General features: G+C 38.5%; 1 protein-coding gene across 1 annotated transcript in view; it reads right to left on the reverse strand.

Annotated features, from left to right (window-relative positions):
- Positions 1 to 13,352: 13,352 nt before the first annotated feature.
- LOC121386443 (glucose-6-phosphate exchanger SLC37A2-like) overlaps positions 13,353 to 18,216 on the reverse strand; it is a 113,246-nt gene continuing 108,382 nt past the window's right edge. The window contains exon 17 of the mRNA XM_041517343.1: positions 13,353 to 15,680. Coding sequence (XP_041373277.1) covers positions 15,579 to 15,680 — 102 coding nt within the window. The 3' untranslated portion in view covers positions 13,353 to 15,578. The remainder of the gene's footprint in view (positions 15,681 to 18,216) is intronic.

Here is an 18,216-nt window from a genome sequence, read left to right on the forward strand (position 1 = left end):
AAATGATATATTTGACAACAGAAATGATTCCGCCCAGAATTAATTTGTAATTAAATAAATAATATGTTTATATACTTACCATTTTGACACCCAATAGCCGATGCGTATTTTTGTGCTGGGGTGTCGTTAAACATTCATTCATTCATTCTATATAAGGGCGTAGGAAGGTGCCTATGTATATATACTTGTCACGGGGATCCTATAATACCCGTAACTGAATGAAACACGATTATCCAAATATCTCTCCTAACTGTATATCTATTAGATCTCTCTGTATCGGGCAGTTATACCCGCGTGGCTCGTCTAGGTATGATCAGAGATAAGATCTTATATATAAAGTATAAGTAATATAGAACGTTTAGTTCACTAAAAGACACAACAAAACACAATACACTTTGGAATCTGTATTAATACTACGCTGACAAATGTACTGCCGCAGTAGTTAATTAACAACAACAAATAATAACAACCCAGAACTGATCACTTAATTAGTTAATCTCTAGGTGTCTAGTTTACACAATATTCTAATCACTTCACCGTGACACAACACCCACACGTGTGATAATTGAGAAACGCGTCCAGGGGAACTTAATTAATAAAGGAATTACAACTCTATTCCTAACTGGTTAATTTTTAATTAACCCTTAACTACTCATTCAGTAACCTTGCAATACAGAATTAATACTGGTACCTATCACAATAAAGACAATAACCTACAGTTTACCTAGGTCCTCTAGGATGACTGGTTAAGCTTTATATATATTAGAACAGTGAGCCTACAGTTTACTGCGTCAGATTACCGGCAGCACCGTCTAAATAATATTGGTATAATACAGGATTAAAATATTTAAAGTCACATCAATCACATAACGGTTATACAACAGAGCAGAAATAATATTTACCAAGTCCAAACGGACGTGCTCCCTGGAAGCCTTCCAATATGTTTCTCCTCCATATCTCTAAAACCCTAGCTATTTATCATAAAAGCCGAATACCGCCTGGGGGTACAACGCGGTCCTCCCCCTATCAAGTGATATTTCCACAGCGACCAAGACGACAATTTTCCTGAGATGGCCAGACTTGCTGACGCCTAGTCGCCAAAATCACGGTCGTAAAAACCGCACTCGTGGAGGTATTACATAACTACTGGCCACATGGCCTCCGCACCTGATCTGGGTGTGTATTGGAAAGAGCACGACGACCGTCGCGCAGAGGTATTACGTAACAAAGTGCCCACCTGGGCTTAAGTGCATATTGAGACTGCACACGGCCCTCTAAAACAATTAATATCGCCACAGGCGAAAAGAAATAAGAGCATGTTCCGTCACAATACTCTTCAAAAAAAGTAGGGGGACCTGAAATATTAATGTTAATGTTACTATTAGACCGAACATACGGTTTGACCACAGACATCCTAGTAAAGAAAGTTCAGGTCTGTTTATCAACACACCGAAAGACATTCCATAGTCTGCACATGCATCACGCAGTTGTCCCGTACACATGCGAGGGGTGTAATTCTCGATTTTGACAATTTCCAGGAAGGTCCATTAAACACTGTGGAACATTATTTCTGTCAATCCTTTTCATTCTGTTGATCATACAGTTGTTGTTGTTTGTTTTGTTTTTAGTAATTTTTATTGTTTGAATTTGCGATTTACTGATAAAAAACGTCAACTTTCACTTCTGACCCCAATCGTCCTTCAAAATCTTTGGTGGTCATAAAACCTACTGTAATACTGAACTACCTGTTGTAATGTTTGCCCAATTAATTCACTATTATCATATAACCATTCCCCACAGCTAATATACATTACAATTTTGGCAATTGTAAATTCTTATTAGAGTTCCCCTACTTTTTTTGAAGAATATATAAATACATGTATACATATATAAACACCATCTGTTGCTGCAAAGTGGGGAGGGGGGGGGGGGGAGGGGGATCATATGTAAGAAAGTGCATATAAAAGATCCCTTGCTGTGTTAGGAAAAATTTAGCGGGTTTTCTCTGATGACTACGAGTCAGAATTACCAAATGTTTAACATCCAACAACCGATGATTAATTAATCAATGTGCTCTAGTGGTGTTGTTAAACAAAACAAACTTCGGAAAGCATTATAGAAACTTAGAAAATTATCTTCTTAACCGTTTTAGACTATTAACTACTCAGTTGCCCACCCCCCAACACCCAACACCCACCCACCCCCACCCCAACACAAAATCCTAGCTACGGCCCTGCCACGACTGGTATATCAAAGGCCGTGGTATGTGCTATCATGTCTGTGGGATGGTGCATATAAAAGATCCTTGCTGCATTAGAAAAACTGTAGCGGGTTTCCTCTGATGAATACCTGTCATAATTACCAAATATTTGACATCCAATAGCCGATGATTAATTAATCAATGTCAACCAGTGGTGTCGTTAAACAAAACAAACTTTTTTCATTGTATAGTTAGAATGTTTTGTGTTGTCAGGAATGTGTAGTATTGACGTCCAGGGACTCGTTCCACAAAGCGATCTTAGTACTAAGATCACCTTAAGTGCATAAAGTAGTTATGCACTTACGATGATCTTAGCGCTAAGATCGCTTCGTGGAACGGGGCCCTGGTGTAAGTTCAGAAATTGCCCAATGGGCCCACCGACGGGGATCGATCCTAGACCTGACCACAATTATGGCTGAAACTAATCCATATTTTGAACTTTTTCATCTCCTTGGTGAAACAATCGGTAAAGCGCTCGCTTGATGTGTGGTCGGTCTGGGATCTATCCCCGTCAGTGGGCCCATTTGGGCTATTTCTCGTTGCAGCCAATGCACCACGACTGGTATATCAAAGGTCGTGGTATGTGCTATCATGTCTGTGGGATGGTGCATATAAAAGATCCCTTGCTACTAATGGGAAAATGTAGCGGGTTTCCTCTCTATGACTATATATCAAATTACTAAATGTTTGACATCCAATAGCCGATTATTAATAAATCGATGTTGTCGTTGAACAAAACAAACCGTTTATGGCCAACCGGTGGCGAACTGAAGTAGTTATGGCGTGGGAATTGATGACGTTTCATGTTTGAGTGCAGACGAAGAAAAGGTGTGGTGGTGTAAACCGGCCTCGGTGGTGTCGTGGTAAACCCATCGGACATAAGGCTGGTAGGTACTGGATTATTCGCAGCCCGGGACCGGTTCAAACCAAGAGCGAGTTTTAGCGACTCCATGGGTAGGTGTAAGACCACTAATACACCCTCTTCTCTCTCACTAACCACTAACCCACTGTCGTGGACAGATAGTCCAGATTCTTTTTGGTTTACACAATATTTATTTAATGTATATTCAGGGGTTTCCCTAGAGCGATAAGCCGACACGGCCCGTGCTCCCTTAGCCAGCCAAGTAAGCCTTAACTGCAGGACCGTGTCGGCTTAATTTGTAACATGTATACAAAACAATGGAGCTGTGATCCGTAACGTCATTTTCTATCTTCTGATGTGAACAAACGGTTACATAATCTATTCGACACCTCAAACATAATAATACCAAATATTCAATTAGCATAATAGCGATCTGGCGACCGGTAACGAGAAACGGTGTTATCCAGAATACAGCGTATGCCTTATGATGTTTGCTAATTTTAATAATCATGGTTATTAATTTTAACGCATGCATTCGACATGTATGACAGCAATGTGACGGCGATTCAATGTCTGGAAGATATGTAACTTGCTATTTTAATTTTGTAAAGTCTTTGAACCAAAGTAATAAAAACAAACCGACAATGCATGTCAATTTGAATACACATGCCAGTTCAGGGCCGAACGACACATGCCAGTTCAGGGCCGAACGACATGTCGGCTATCCCAAGGGCTGAGTTCAGCCAGACCGAGCGGAAACAAAACGTTCGCTACACTGTTTTGTGCGCTTCACGTTAAACCAAATGGACACGACGGACACCAATCAAGTGGTTCGCGAACGTTAGGAAAAACGTTTGTTGGCTGAACTGAGGAAAGCTCTCGGTGTAATATACGTCACGCTTCAGAGTCAGCTGACACCCACGTGTCAAGAGATATCGTTGCGGACATGAACAATACGATTACACAGGAGTAAATCTTGATGTAAATGTGTAGAAAAACAATAGTTGTTTGCATCAATGAATACCTAACTGCAGTTTCGTTATTTCCTTTGTCTTTGTTAATTTTGTACCTATGGTCGAGAGCACGCACTGAGATCGCGATCGCGGGAAATGTGCATGCAGTATTTAGCCTATACAAATTGCAGTTAAACGTACACTGAATTAGTTTACAATAATCATATTTGTTAGATAATGCTAGATATATATTTGTTAAACTGTGAGATGACATTTAATAAGTTAGCTGGATTTTGTTTTTAAAGTAAAATTTTATTTTATTAACGTTTTGGGGTTTTTTTTGTAGTTTTTTTTATAAATGGAATATACTGTGAAGTCAGCATTCTTAGCTTAGGTATTTTACAAGCAGAAATCACAACAAGCATTTAACACGACGCTGAAATCAACAACAACAACAACATGACGCAAATTATGAAGTTGTTGGGGGTGGGGAATTGATGGGGTTTTTTTTTAGAAAAAAAGCCCCCCCCCCCCCCCCCTCCTCCTCACACACAAAAACAACCCCAACATGATTTGATGGATTGAAGACAAACACTTAACTGTTTTCAACTCACTACCCCACTTCTTTTGGCTTGATTTTTGTGTTATAATGATGCTAAATATGTAAGCGCCTTAAGAAAATCCTGGGGAAAGGCCTGATATTATGAACTAAAATGACCTCTACAAACATTAGCACACGACCGCAAACCCACAGGATATTCAAATACTGGTATTGTAAACAGGAAATTGTACTTAAAATGTAATTGTAATCGTCACAAAGACTCTTATAAGTCAGAATGATCTTACGATAGCGACAAACTCGGGGCAGTCGCTTTAATAGCTATCTGAGAGGGAACTGTAGCTCCCATTTGTGTGCAGTGTGTTATGCTATAGGTTCAGGCTACCAACTACCAGCAGACAATTGGCCAACTTTATGCTGCGACTTCTACGACTGTCCAGTTGCAAGTCGGAACGCTCTTACAACTCGATTCTCGTCGTATAACCCATTAGTTGTTAATCTGAGCGCACCCGTCATAAGTCGGGATTTGCTGAAATTACAACGCTACCGTGGCGTTGGCCAACTTTCAGCCGAGCACTCTTATTTTTATTTTTGGACTAAAACATTTTTGCATAAAATTAGAATGGATCAGTTATCCCTTTTAGGTTTTTGGTCTCTGTATTTCAGCACAGCACTATACCTGTCAATCTCGAGGTGTTTTTTTTTTTTGACGGGATGCAACCCGTCTCATCCCTCCAAGCTGTGCACCCTAACGGCCTTAACGAGGCCACTCAAGTGGAAATATAGATCGGAATTTAAACTTTTAGACCTTCGTTCAAAGTTTTATGTCGAAATTACTTTCTTGTTTTTAATATTATTAAATAGTCCGATCCTCTTTTCTTTGTCTTATTTACTTTTGGACTGTCCTTCTTAAATGCGCCAAATTATATAAATATTCGGCGGAACAGTTTTTTTTTTTTTTTTTTTTTGGCTTGTAACTTTTTATTTAATTTCTTTTATAATTATTTACTAAACGCTATTTTCAAAATTCTGTCCATTTTCAACTTTACACCCACACCCACACACCCATCCCGAGTCAGGCCACCGATCTTATCGGAGGTCGGACTCGGGATGGGCGTCTTCATGGGCTACTCTTTTTGATTAGCAGCAAGGGATCTTTTATATGCACCATCCCACAGACAGGGTAGTACATACCACGGCCTTTGATATACCAGTCGTGGTGCACTGGCTGGAACGAGAAATAGCCCAATGGGTTAATGTTATCAGGTGAGTGGCTTGAGTAGACAGACTATTTCTGTCTTTGTAAAGCTTTGTTTCATGTTTTATATTTATTTATTAATGATTTGTCTATTTTATATTTATATCTTATGTGCAATGGCTTTTACAGCATTGAACACAACATATAAATATAAAATAGACAAATAATAAATATATATACACAATGTATATAAAACATGAAATAAAGTTTTACAGAGACAGACATACTCGGTCTAGGGCTTGACCGATGGCATTTTTGGTCGCCATATACAAAATGTTCAGTTTTAGTTTTGTGTTTGTTGCAAAAGTTACTGGTTTAAAACTAAGAATTGCCGTAGCTATGCTCACAATTGCCGCAGCCAGGCACAGAATTGCCGTAGCTAGGCTCAGAATTGCCGTAGCCGGGCTCATAATTGCCGTAGCTAGGCTCATAATTGTTGCCGTAGCTATGCTCACAATTGCCGCAGCCAGGCTCACAATTGCCGTAGCCAGGCACAGAATTGCCGTAGCTAGGCTCAGAATTGCCGTAGCCGGGCTCAGAATTGCCGTAGCTAGGCTCATAATTGTAGCCAGGCTCATAATTGCCGTAGCTAGGCTCATAATTGCCGTAGCTAGGCTCATAATTGCTCGTAGGTGAGCATTTCTGTTCTAAATATTATAAGCCAACAATATGGGGGAGGGTCAGGGGTAAAAACCAGAACAATTGAATACACATATAAGACTACATAATATGCGTTCATCATTGGTATTTAGGCTCATAATTGCCCATGGGTGAGCATTTCTGTTCTAAACATTTAAATGTTATCTTAAGCGTACAAGATGGGGAAGGGTCAGGGGTAAATTGCCCCCCCCCCCCCCCCCCCCGCCCTCCCCCTCCCCCGCCCTCCCCCTATGCTAGAGCTCACAATGACCCATCGGTGAGCATTTTGCCTAAAGCAAAAACCTTTCAAAATTTGTAGTAGTTAACTTTGATCCCTACCAAAGCCAGAACAATTGTTGACGCAAACAAAATTATATAAAATGCGTTCATCATTGGTATCTAGGCTACAAACGTATGACAGGTGCTAATATAATTGATTTCAACTTATTTTCGTGCTTATATCCAATTAAGGTTCAAGCACGATGTCCTGGGCACACACCTCAGCTATCTGGGCTGCCTGTCCAGGACAGTGGGTTAGTTGTTAGTTTGTTAGTGGTTAGTGAGAGAGAAGAGGGTGTAGTGGCCTTACACCTACCCATTGAGCCCTTAAGAACTCGCTCTGGGTTGGAGCCGGTACCGGGCTGCGAACCCTGTACCTACCAGCCTGTAGTCCGATGGCTTAACCACTACGCCACCGAGGCTAATATATGCGTGTCAAAAACAATTGCTATGGGTAACGAATTCTCAAGTTTGAACCCTGGACACAACAGTCTATCTAGACCGTAGAAAACGGTGTAACCAACACATATTGTTCTTTTTAAATTATTAAATAATATATATGTTGAAAAACAAATACTCAAATTTGAAAAGTTATTTATTCAAAATTGACAAGAAAATCATATTGTCAAGCAAAATATCGTACCAGTTGTAAACAAGTGCATAAATATTTAAATATAAATTTATTTTCCCAATATCAATAATGTTCAAATTGAAGACTAGCCATATCATATAAAAATTATATAAACACATTTACAATATGACACATTAGCACTATTAGTTGTACACATAATTGTAGCAGCAATGATGATAATAACAATTATTATAATTAGGACAGACAAAAAAGACAGACGGACAGACGGAAGGATGAAGACAAAACTTATAGTCCCGCCGGTTAGACCAATAAGCACAAGCGTGCGAGACAGTGGGGCGGGCGGGGGGTGGGTGCCCCCTAGTGCTGGAGGAAACACTCAAATTCGGGCAAAAACTTGAGGCCTTTTTCCACCTGCAAAATTAGTTTTCCATGTAAAAATGCGTAGTGATTCGTGCGCAACCCTGTATAGCTGTTTGACAGTAATGCTAATTTGAAAAAATGTTGTTATCCAGATTCAGACATTTTCGTTTAATTCGGGGGAAAACCAGCCAGCCAGCCCCCCCCCCCCCCCCCCCCCCCCCCCCCCCCCACACACACACACACACCCTACAAAAATAGGAGCCCGTACGCGTATGCCGGTAGGGGACTAACAATATTACAATACATTCTGCATGTACAGATCCACTCGGTAATTTTCGTACATGTTCGTTGTTAGTTCTGGGGCAATTTCATTAAAACAATCTCAAGTTTAAGGAAGGAAGTGTTTTATTTAACGACGCACTGAACACATTTTATTTACGGTTATATGGCGTCGGCTCAAGTTTAAGTGTTTGGCGTCTCTATTTCATGATGAAAATTACATCATTGATGAGAATGGAGTATTTTAAGGACAAAACAAAATAAAATATGTGTATTTTTAACTACATTTGTTGTACTCTAATATAAAGGGCTGTAGTTAGCGGGGGGTGGGGGTTGGGGGTGGGGGTTGGGGGTGGGGGTGGAGCAAGGAGGGCAGTTACCCCCTCCCCCGAAAAAAATTCAGACAAAACTATAGAAACTTAATGAAAATTCTCTTCTTAACCGTTTAAGGAGTTTTAGACTATTAACTACTCAGTTGCTTCCCCCCCCCCCCCCCCCACCTCCAATTTTTTTTTAATAATAATTAAAAAAAAATAATAATAAAAAAAAAATCCTAGCTGCGGCTATGTAATAAAACTAAGAATTGTAGTTTAGTCGTAGATTTACGTTTACGTGCAAAACTAGGCTTACGATGTTTTGTGAAACTGGGCCCAGAAATATATTGTTCTCCAGGATTTCAACCGTAGTTTTGCGATCTTTCCCTGTGATCACAGTCTAAATAAATCATGGCACATTATTTTCATAATACCCATTCCTAATTTTAATAGATATATGTATACATACATACGTGGACGATTTTCTGTGTACTTGATATTTTTCGTCAAAGATTCTTTGGGAAACCAGTTTTTGGTTTAAACAATATTAATTGCTGTTCAAAAACAGTAGTAGTCTGTTGATTGGCTAACACGTGTTAGCCTACATCACAGAGACAGACATACTCGGTCTAGGGCTTCACCGATGGCATTTTTTGTTGCCATATAAAATAAAAGTTTAGTTTTAGTTTTGTGTTTGTAGCAAAAGTTACTGGTTTAAAACTGCCGTAGGTAGGCTCAGAATTGCCGTAGCCAGGCTAAGAATTGCCGTAGCTATGCTCACAATTGCCGCAGCCAGGCTCAGAATTACCGTAGCTAGGCTCACATTTACCGTAGCTAGGCTCACATTTGCCGTAGCTAGGATCACAATTGCCGTAGCTAGGCTCAGAATTACCGTAGCCAGGCTCACAATTGCCCATAGGTGAGCATTTCTGTTCTAAATATTTAAATATACTATGACATGACATGACTAGCAATATATGTTAAAAACAACTGCTATGACATGACACTACATACGTCATCTGTAACAGCACGGCCTACATGGCAAAGCTATACACAAATTTCAGCTCAATATCTCGAAGCATTGTGAAAAACAATGTCCAGAAAATTGTATGTCAGTCGGACAGAAAGACGAACAGACAGACAGACAGACAAAAGGACGGAGATGAAAGCTATAGTCCCCTCCGGTTGGTCCGATGGGGGACTAATAAAAAATGACTTCTGCACACATTAGCTCACGATGGCAAGCATATTGAATTAAAATACTGGTATTCCAACGACACCCCCAGCAGAAAAATACACATCGGCTATTGGGTGTCACAAATTTCATATACTTGAAAGATTGGTATTCAGCCCTCGGCTCTCTGTGATTGTGGAAAGGATGACAAAAAACCACAACACTTCCTGCAGTCCTGTCTACTCTATAACAGAGAGAGGCAACAAATCTGGCCTGTGAGTATTATGATGGATGCCAAGCTGTGGGGCTCTGCAAAAGATCTACGCCTGACAGCTCTTTTTGAGATTCTCACGGGACAAAAGATATAATACAACCAATCGAACGCTGAAGAAGAATATACTTACCATTTGTGACACCCAATAGTCGATGTGTATTTATGTGCCGGGGTGTCGTTAAACATTCATTCATTGATTCGTTAAACATTCATTCATTCATTGATTCTAAACAACAAACTATATTTAATACGAAATTTTGCTCGCCAAAAAAGACTGTTATTCAGAAGCATCTTACAATGGCTGTACATTCAGTGCAGGTGTATTTTATAGCACAAACTACAAGGCATGTCATCAGATTTGCCTCCCACCCCTTGCGCGTGTACAGGGAGGGAGGAGGGGGGGGGGGGGGGGGGGTCAGAGGTCGAAAACCCATATCTACTCCAAATACATGTATATTTACCGTGATTGCATGACTCGACCCTCCCCAACAAAAAAACAAAAAACAAAAACAAAACAAAAAAACCCATTAACAAATCCACGTAACTCCCTCACAGTAAAGACCAGGGTTGAAAATTAGCAGTCGCCCGGTCGCCCATGGCGACCTTTATTGGCCAAGGGCGACTAAGAATTTTACAAAGGTAGTCCGTTGGGCGACCATCGATTTTAGGGTCTGGCGAGTATGGTACCAGTTGAAAAAGAATCGAATGCGACAAAAGATTACAGATATGGCAGCAGAATACATAGAACATGTTCTATATTTTTTACAGCGCCAAAATAATGAATAATATCATTCATATAAAAACATATTAATTTATTAAGTTTTAAACCCATACCATCTCAAATAGCATTTTATTGGGGGTAAAGGTTGAGTGTAAATTAAAACAAACATTATTTACATATTACCATTAAAACTGCATAGGTTAAGGGGTTTTTTCTGACAGGTTTTAAGACAATTGATGGAATGACAAAACCGTAATATATGATCAGGGCCGTATCTCTGCACAAAGCAGAGTCGAATGGGCATTTGGCAAAATAGTGAATGATTTCATTGATTTCCATCTAGTGCCTCGTCTATAGGAGAAAAGCCACTCTCGAGGCAATCATTTACTGGGGATGTCACCCCTCTTAGATCGCAACAAAATGTATTTCATCCCTCTTGCATCACCACAAAGAGGACTGCCACTCACAAACTAGTTAACTAAAGCACGCGCAGTACTACCTTTAGTCTCTTTGCACTGCATTATAGCTTTTACTTGAGACAATGCAAGTCAAGCAGCATACATTGGCTGTTCTATCATTTTTGCCTCCACCCCGTATTAAAAATGAGATTTAATATGCATAATTTAATGGTACTTTTTAAAGTAACATTTTTAATTATACTTCATTTCTATTTCAATTTTTTTTTTTGGGGGGGTAATGGTTTAAAACTTAGTAACATATTTTTATATGAATTTCAACTATTCATTATGAAGTTAAACGCTAATTCATCGATTTTATTTTGTCGTAAACGTACTATATATTGTGAGCACATGGCTATTATTCAACAAAGAACATTCTAGTTTTGATTTTGGCTGTGCAGTTAATTTTTTGTGTGATACTTGGATGGCTAGTTGAATCTGAGAAGGGCCAGTAAGATTTGTCTTCAACTGGCCCTGCTGGCGACCATGGTGTCCATGTTAATTTTCAACCCTGTAAAGACCCTTCTCTCCCCTCCCCCTGTACAAGTTCCTGCATAAATGCCTTCCTCCTACCCAGAACCTTCATACATTGAGTGCGTATCTTAAATGTTGGCTTAAATATGCACCAGAACATGAAATAATAAAAATCTCAGTTGTAGACAGGACATGAATTGCACGACATTAAATATAAAATGAGCACCAAAACGGATACCGAGGAAAACAAATAAGGGAACACTTGGTTGACCTGATTTCACCGACTATCGGTGTCATAACGTTTGTACAAAGAATGTATTGTTTTGGGAGGGTTGGTGCCATCACGAGGAAGTAAGGGAACAGTTGATAATTTAGTGTTCGTTGTTGGGGTAATTTAGTGTTCATTGTTAGAGGGTATTTTAGTGTTCGTTATTAGGGTTATTTAGTGTTCATTGTTAGGTAATTTAGTGTTCGTTGTTAGGGTAATTTAGTGTTCGTTGTTAGGGTAATTTAGTATTCATTGTTAGGGTAATTTAGTGTTCGTTGCTAGGGTAATTTAGTGTTCGTTGCTAGGGTAATTTAGTGTTCGTTGTTAGGATAATTTAGCGTTCGTTGCTAGGGTAATTTAGCGTTCATTGTCAGGGTAATTTAGTGTTCGTTGTCAGGGTAATTTAGTGTTCGTTGTTAGGGTAATTTAGTGTTCATTGTTAGTGTTCGTTGTTAATTTAGTGTTCGTTGTTAAGGTAATTTAGTGGTTGTTGTTAGGGTAATATAGTGTCGTACATTGTGCAAATTTAGAAGAAAAAAAATCATTCAAAAGGTCACTTCAAACGGGGCAACGTGGGGATCATGGGTGTCTCTCCCCGCCCATATATATATTTTTTTTCTATTGCCACATAACTCATAGACTCATGTGGTTGACCCCTCCGCCCTCCTATACAAAATCCTATGACATCTATACCCCTCAAGATTCTGCATCCACCACAGTGTTAGTGTGGTCCCTTATTTCTTCCCATCAGTATACACATGTATGAGTAATACGGCACCAAAGGTGAAATCTTGAAAGACATTAAAGGGACATTCCCGAGTTTGCTGCATTGTAAGATGTTTCCGACTAATAAAATATTTCTACGATTAAACTTACATATTAATGTGTGTGTTTTTTTTGTTTTTTGTTTTTTTTAGAATATCAGTTTCTGTATATTCAATGTGTTTCTGGTCGTCTTAATATTTGTAAGAAGCTAAAACTGGATTTTGTCTTCAAATAATTTCGTACGTACGAAAAAATCTTTTTTAGGAAATAAACTGAAATTTAACATAGTACAAATATTAGAACGATCAGAAACACGTTTAATATACAGCTACTAATAATTTATTCAGAAAAATATATTTGATATGTAATTACAGTCGTCAAATAGTCTCTGTTAGTCGATAACATCTGAAACATTGCAGCAAACTCAGGAATGTCCCTTTAATAATGGGTCATAAGGCAGATGGTCCTCTTAAAAACCACTATACAATATTTGGCTGTGACTTACAGGTTTACTTTGGTACATCTGGGCCCCGTTCCACGAAGGGTCTTTTAGGCTGGTAGGTACAGGGTTCGCTGCCCGATACCGGCTCCCATCCAGAGCGAGTTTTAATGACTCAGTGGGTAGGTGTTGGATCACTACACCTTCTCCTCTCTTAGCACTAAGATCACCGGTGGTGTCGTGGTTAAGTCATGGGACATAAGGCTGATAGGTACTAGGTTCACATCCCGGTACCGGATCCCATAAAGAGCGAGTTTTAACGACTCAGTGGGTAGGTGTCAGATCACTACACCCTCTTCTCTCTCACTATGTCCTGGACAGACAGCCCAATAGCTGAAGTGTGTGCCCAGGACAGCGTTCTTGAATCATAATTGGATATAAGCACGGAAATAAGATGAAATGAGTAAATGAGCACTAAGATCGCTTTGTGGAACGAAGCCCTCAGAGCTGCGTTCAGCCAGACCAAGCGGGAAAAAACCGTCTGCTAGACTAGTGTATGCGCTTTACAGTAAACCATAACTAATAAAATAGTTCGCCAACGATAGCGAAACGTTTGCTGGCTGAACTTGGGACGTGTGTTTTCGGCGAGCACTTTACAAACACAAGGAAGACGATAAACACTTCGGAAGTACGGGAATCGATGTACGGGAATGGATATAACATGTTAATAACTTCTAATTTAAATTGTCAATGTCGGCTCTATTTAGGGTTTAAAAACTAGGGCGTATCTTAACAGGCCAAATTATTAAAGGTCGACATTTCCCCCCCATAAAATTTAGATAACAATTACGTAAAAGATTTGTTTGGGGGGATTTTTTTTTTTTTAATTTTACGATTGTTGGTCCCATCACGAGAAATTCAAAACACACACACACACACACACACACACACACACACACACACACACACACACACACACACACATATATATATAAAATTCTGCATACGGGCCTGCATAATTTGCTCATTTTTTGATATTATAAACTTTTTGTTGTTGGTTGGTTGTTTGTTTTTTGCTGAATTTGAAGATTATTATATGTTCTGAGATAAACGAGTGGATGGGGAAAATTAATGTTCTCAGTCCTAGCTCAGAATTTGCATGTCAAACATGAAATAATTTCGTTGTCTCCTTCTAGTTGTCGTCAAAACATATTGAGACGGTCCTTGTTTTTTTATTAAAAAATATAATAATAATAATAATAATAATAATATGGATAATAAAGAAAATATTACACTCGCGTGCGAGTCGTACTGACTTTACGTAACACGTGTCTGGATTCATGTATACAAAAATCGTGACATTTGCTTAGTAAAATCAGTATGGCACTCAAGCTCATATAATAATTTCTATTTATCACTGGATTTTGTTGAAATAAATATGTATTCGTCGCACATCACCACCAATGTTAAAGGTCAGTGGCTTTAACACATAATTTATGTTAAAAACTTTTAAATGTATGTGTCGGATGTCACAACCAGGGTTAAATTAGGACTAAGTGCCTTTAATTAATACAAAAAAAATCTCTAAAGGCATGTTCACACTTTGTGATTTGTAGCAATGGCTTGTAACACATAACTGACTTGTATTGAGTAAAATATTAAATCATAATGATGTAATTCTAGACACAAGTCGTGCAGAATCAGAAGTATTATGCAAAAACAGAGAACTACAAACTAGTGATGTTTCGATTAATTATTTTCTATCAAGCAATGCTTGCTTAAACCATTTGATCAATTTATAACAAATTTCACAATTGCGTACAGCACAGAGTTACTTCCCTTCTAGCTGCATAGTCCTTATTGTGCACCAAGTTTAAAAGTTTGTTTTGTTTAACAACACCACTAGAGCACAATGATTTATTAATCATCGGCTACTGGATGTCAAACATTTGATAATTTTCACATAGTCTTAGAAAGGAAACCCGCTACATTTTTCCAATATATGTGGCTGTGAGTAATTTTTGGCATGCTTCCATCAGATAACTGTTCAAGCACACCTGTCATGGGCACATCCTCTGATTTTGCCAGAGAGTTCTATCCAAGACAGGGAGATCTTTTCCATTAGAAGGAAGGACTCTTTTATATGCTCCATCCCACAGACAGGTAGCACGTACCATGGCCTTTGATATACCAGTCATGATGCACTAGCTGAAACGAGACATAGCCCAATGGGCCCACTGGCGGGGATCGATCCTACACTGACCGCACATCAGGCAAGCATTTTACCACTGTGCTAATTCCCGTCTCTAGTAGCAAAGTATTTGTGCAATATGAAATGATATACTATTGGAAATATTATTCTTCCATATGACACATTTTTAAAATAGAAAAACAAAACCCACCTCCAACCTTTTTTTTTGGTATAAGTTAGAAGGTACATACAGTACCCCCAAAGCATAATTAATGTACATTTCAATGATTATAAATTGACTGATTTGTTCAAAGTGATGACAGAAAATAATATTACATTTGATCCCTGACAGTTGTAATGATATTACAAGTCATTACTACAAACTGCACACTAAATGTTGTTTCAAAACATCACCTAGTGTGAACCCCCCCCCCCCCCCCTTTAAAGGCACCTATTGTATCATTGTATTACTCCGTCAGAGTCATCGATTTTATCATATAGGGTTTTACGTCTCGCATCGCAGCCTGACGCAACTTCTTTCGTTACAAGGCGACCAAGAAACTGAAAAAAGAAGAAAAAAGAAAAGAGATTAAATTAAGATCGAAAAATATTAAATATATTCTGAAAATGTAAAACTAAATGGCATGATCAGGCACAATTTAAAATAAGCATATAAGCAACACATTGGGTGGAATATATACAAACCCTGTGTATGACTCACATGCATATGTGTAACTCCATGTATTTGCAGGTCTTAAACACAAGCAACACATTGGGTGGAATATATACAACGCCTGTGTATGACTCACATGCATATGTGTAACTCCATGTATTTACAGCTCTTAAACACAAGCAACACATTGGGTCGAATATATACAATGCCTGTGTATGACTCACATGCATATGTGTAACTCCATGTATTTACAGCTCTTAAACACAAGCAACACATTGGGCGGAATATATACAAACCCTGTGTATGACTCACATGCATATGTGTAACTCCATGTATTTACAGGTCTTAAACACAAGCAACACATTGGGTCGAATATATACAAACCCTGTGTATTACTCACATGCATATGTGTAACTCCATGTATTTGCAGGTCTTAAACACAAGCAACACATTGGGTCGAATATATACAACGCCTGTCTATGACTCACATGCATATGTGTAACTCCATGTATTTGCAGGTCTTAAACACAAGCAACACATTGGGTCGAATATATACAACGCCTGTCTATGACTCACATGCATATGTGTAACTCCATGTATTTACAGGTCTTAAACACAAGCATTTAAAGGCACAGACCCTAGTTTCAGCCTGTAAAAATAGACACCAAGTTTAGTTAATCTACACACATTTGAATATGGTTATAACAGAGAGAAGCTAAAAAGTCTGTGATGTTTAAACAGGGAAATACCATCAAAAGTAATAAGAAAGAAAAGAAAGAAATGTTTTATTTAACGATGCACTCAACACATTTTATTTATGGTTATATGGCGTCAGACATATGGTTACGGACCACACATATTTTGAGAGGAAACCCGCTGTCGCCACTACATGGGCTACTCTTTCCGATTAGCAGCAAGGGACCTTTTATTTGCGCTTCCCACAGGCAGGATAGCACAAACCATGGCCTTTGTTGAACCAGTTATGGATCACTGGTCGGTGCAAGTGGTTTACACCTACCCATTGAGCCTTGCGGAGCACTCACTCAGGGTTTGGAGTCGGTATCTGGATTAAAAATCCCATGCCTCGACTGGGATCCGAACCCAGTACCTTCCAGCCTGTAGACCGATGGCCTAACCACGACGCCACCGAGACCGGTCAAAAGTAACAAGTGCTTGTCTCATTAACCATTACTTTTTAGACGAACGTGCGTTTTTAAAAACTAGGGTATGTCGCTTTAAGAACAAAAGGCTTCGTAAATTTGGCCCACCAGAATCACAACACAAAAAACTCACATATAAATTTAAAGTGGCAGACCCTATATAGTTTCAACCCATGAAAATGGACAAGAAGTTTGGTTAATCTACCAACCTGTAATTAAACCACTAGAGTGCATTGATTTATTAATCATCGACTATTAAATGTTAAACATTGATATAGTCTTAGGGACAAAACCTGCTACATTTTTGAAAAATACAAATTCTGGTTTAAAAAAAATTAAAATCAACATTATTTATCAATATAAATTTCATCAAACATGGAAACTAATTCCGGAAGTAGACTACTGATTATTATAAGCCTAAACTGTATATACAAAATATTGCTTACAGTAACTATTCGCAATATATATATATATATATATATATATATATATATATATATATATATATATATACACACACACACACACACACACACATTCACACATGTATATGTATGTGAGTGTGTGTGTGTGGTGTGAGTGTGGTGCGCGTGTCTGTGTGTATATATATATATATATATATATATATATATATATATATATATTTAATTTTTTTACTTAAAAAAGAAACTGTTTTAGGTTCTAAAATTATAATTATCAACAAAAATTAAATGCTGAAAGAATTCAAATTCTGGTTTAAAAAACAAAACACACACATTTAATTTAAAGTTCACAAGACACAGAAACTAGTGAACGGACACATTTCTCTCCCAGTCAGAATTCACACACATAATTCGGCATAGCAAAGAAGCTAACCTTTCACACCAGATGTCAACGACAGGCACACTTAAATGGTATGAAGGAAACAAATATTGCTGTTAACATTCAACTAAAATAGAAGACCATAATTAAGCAGTACCTCCGCTAAGCAAAACCACCAAAATACCACACAGGGTGAACAGGATAGGTCAGAACACGGGAAAGGTTTCGAAAAGAAAAAGACAGAAAGAAAGAAAGAAAGAAAGACAGAAAGACAGAAAGAAAGAAAGAAAGAGATGCTTTATTTAATGAAGCTCTCGCTACATTTTAGATACAGTGTTATATGGCATTTATCCTGCAACCACCATTTTTATTGACAGAATGTGATGACGGATAAAGAGAAGTCATATCCTGCTACCAGCACGTCACATGCATAGCTACATTACAAAATCTCTAATCTGACCTC

This window comes from Gigantopelta aegis, chromosome 12 (genome assembly GCF_016097555.1).
Source record: "Gigantopelta aegis isolate Gae_Host chromosome 12, Gae_host_genome, whole genome shotgun sequence".
Taxonomy (NCBI): Eukaryota; Metazoa; Mollusca; class Gastropoda; order Neomphalida; family Peltospiridae; genus Gigantopelta; species Gigantopelta aegis.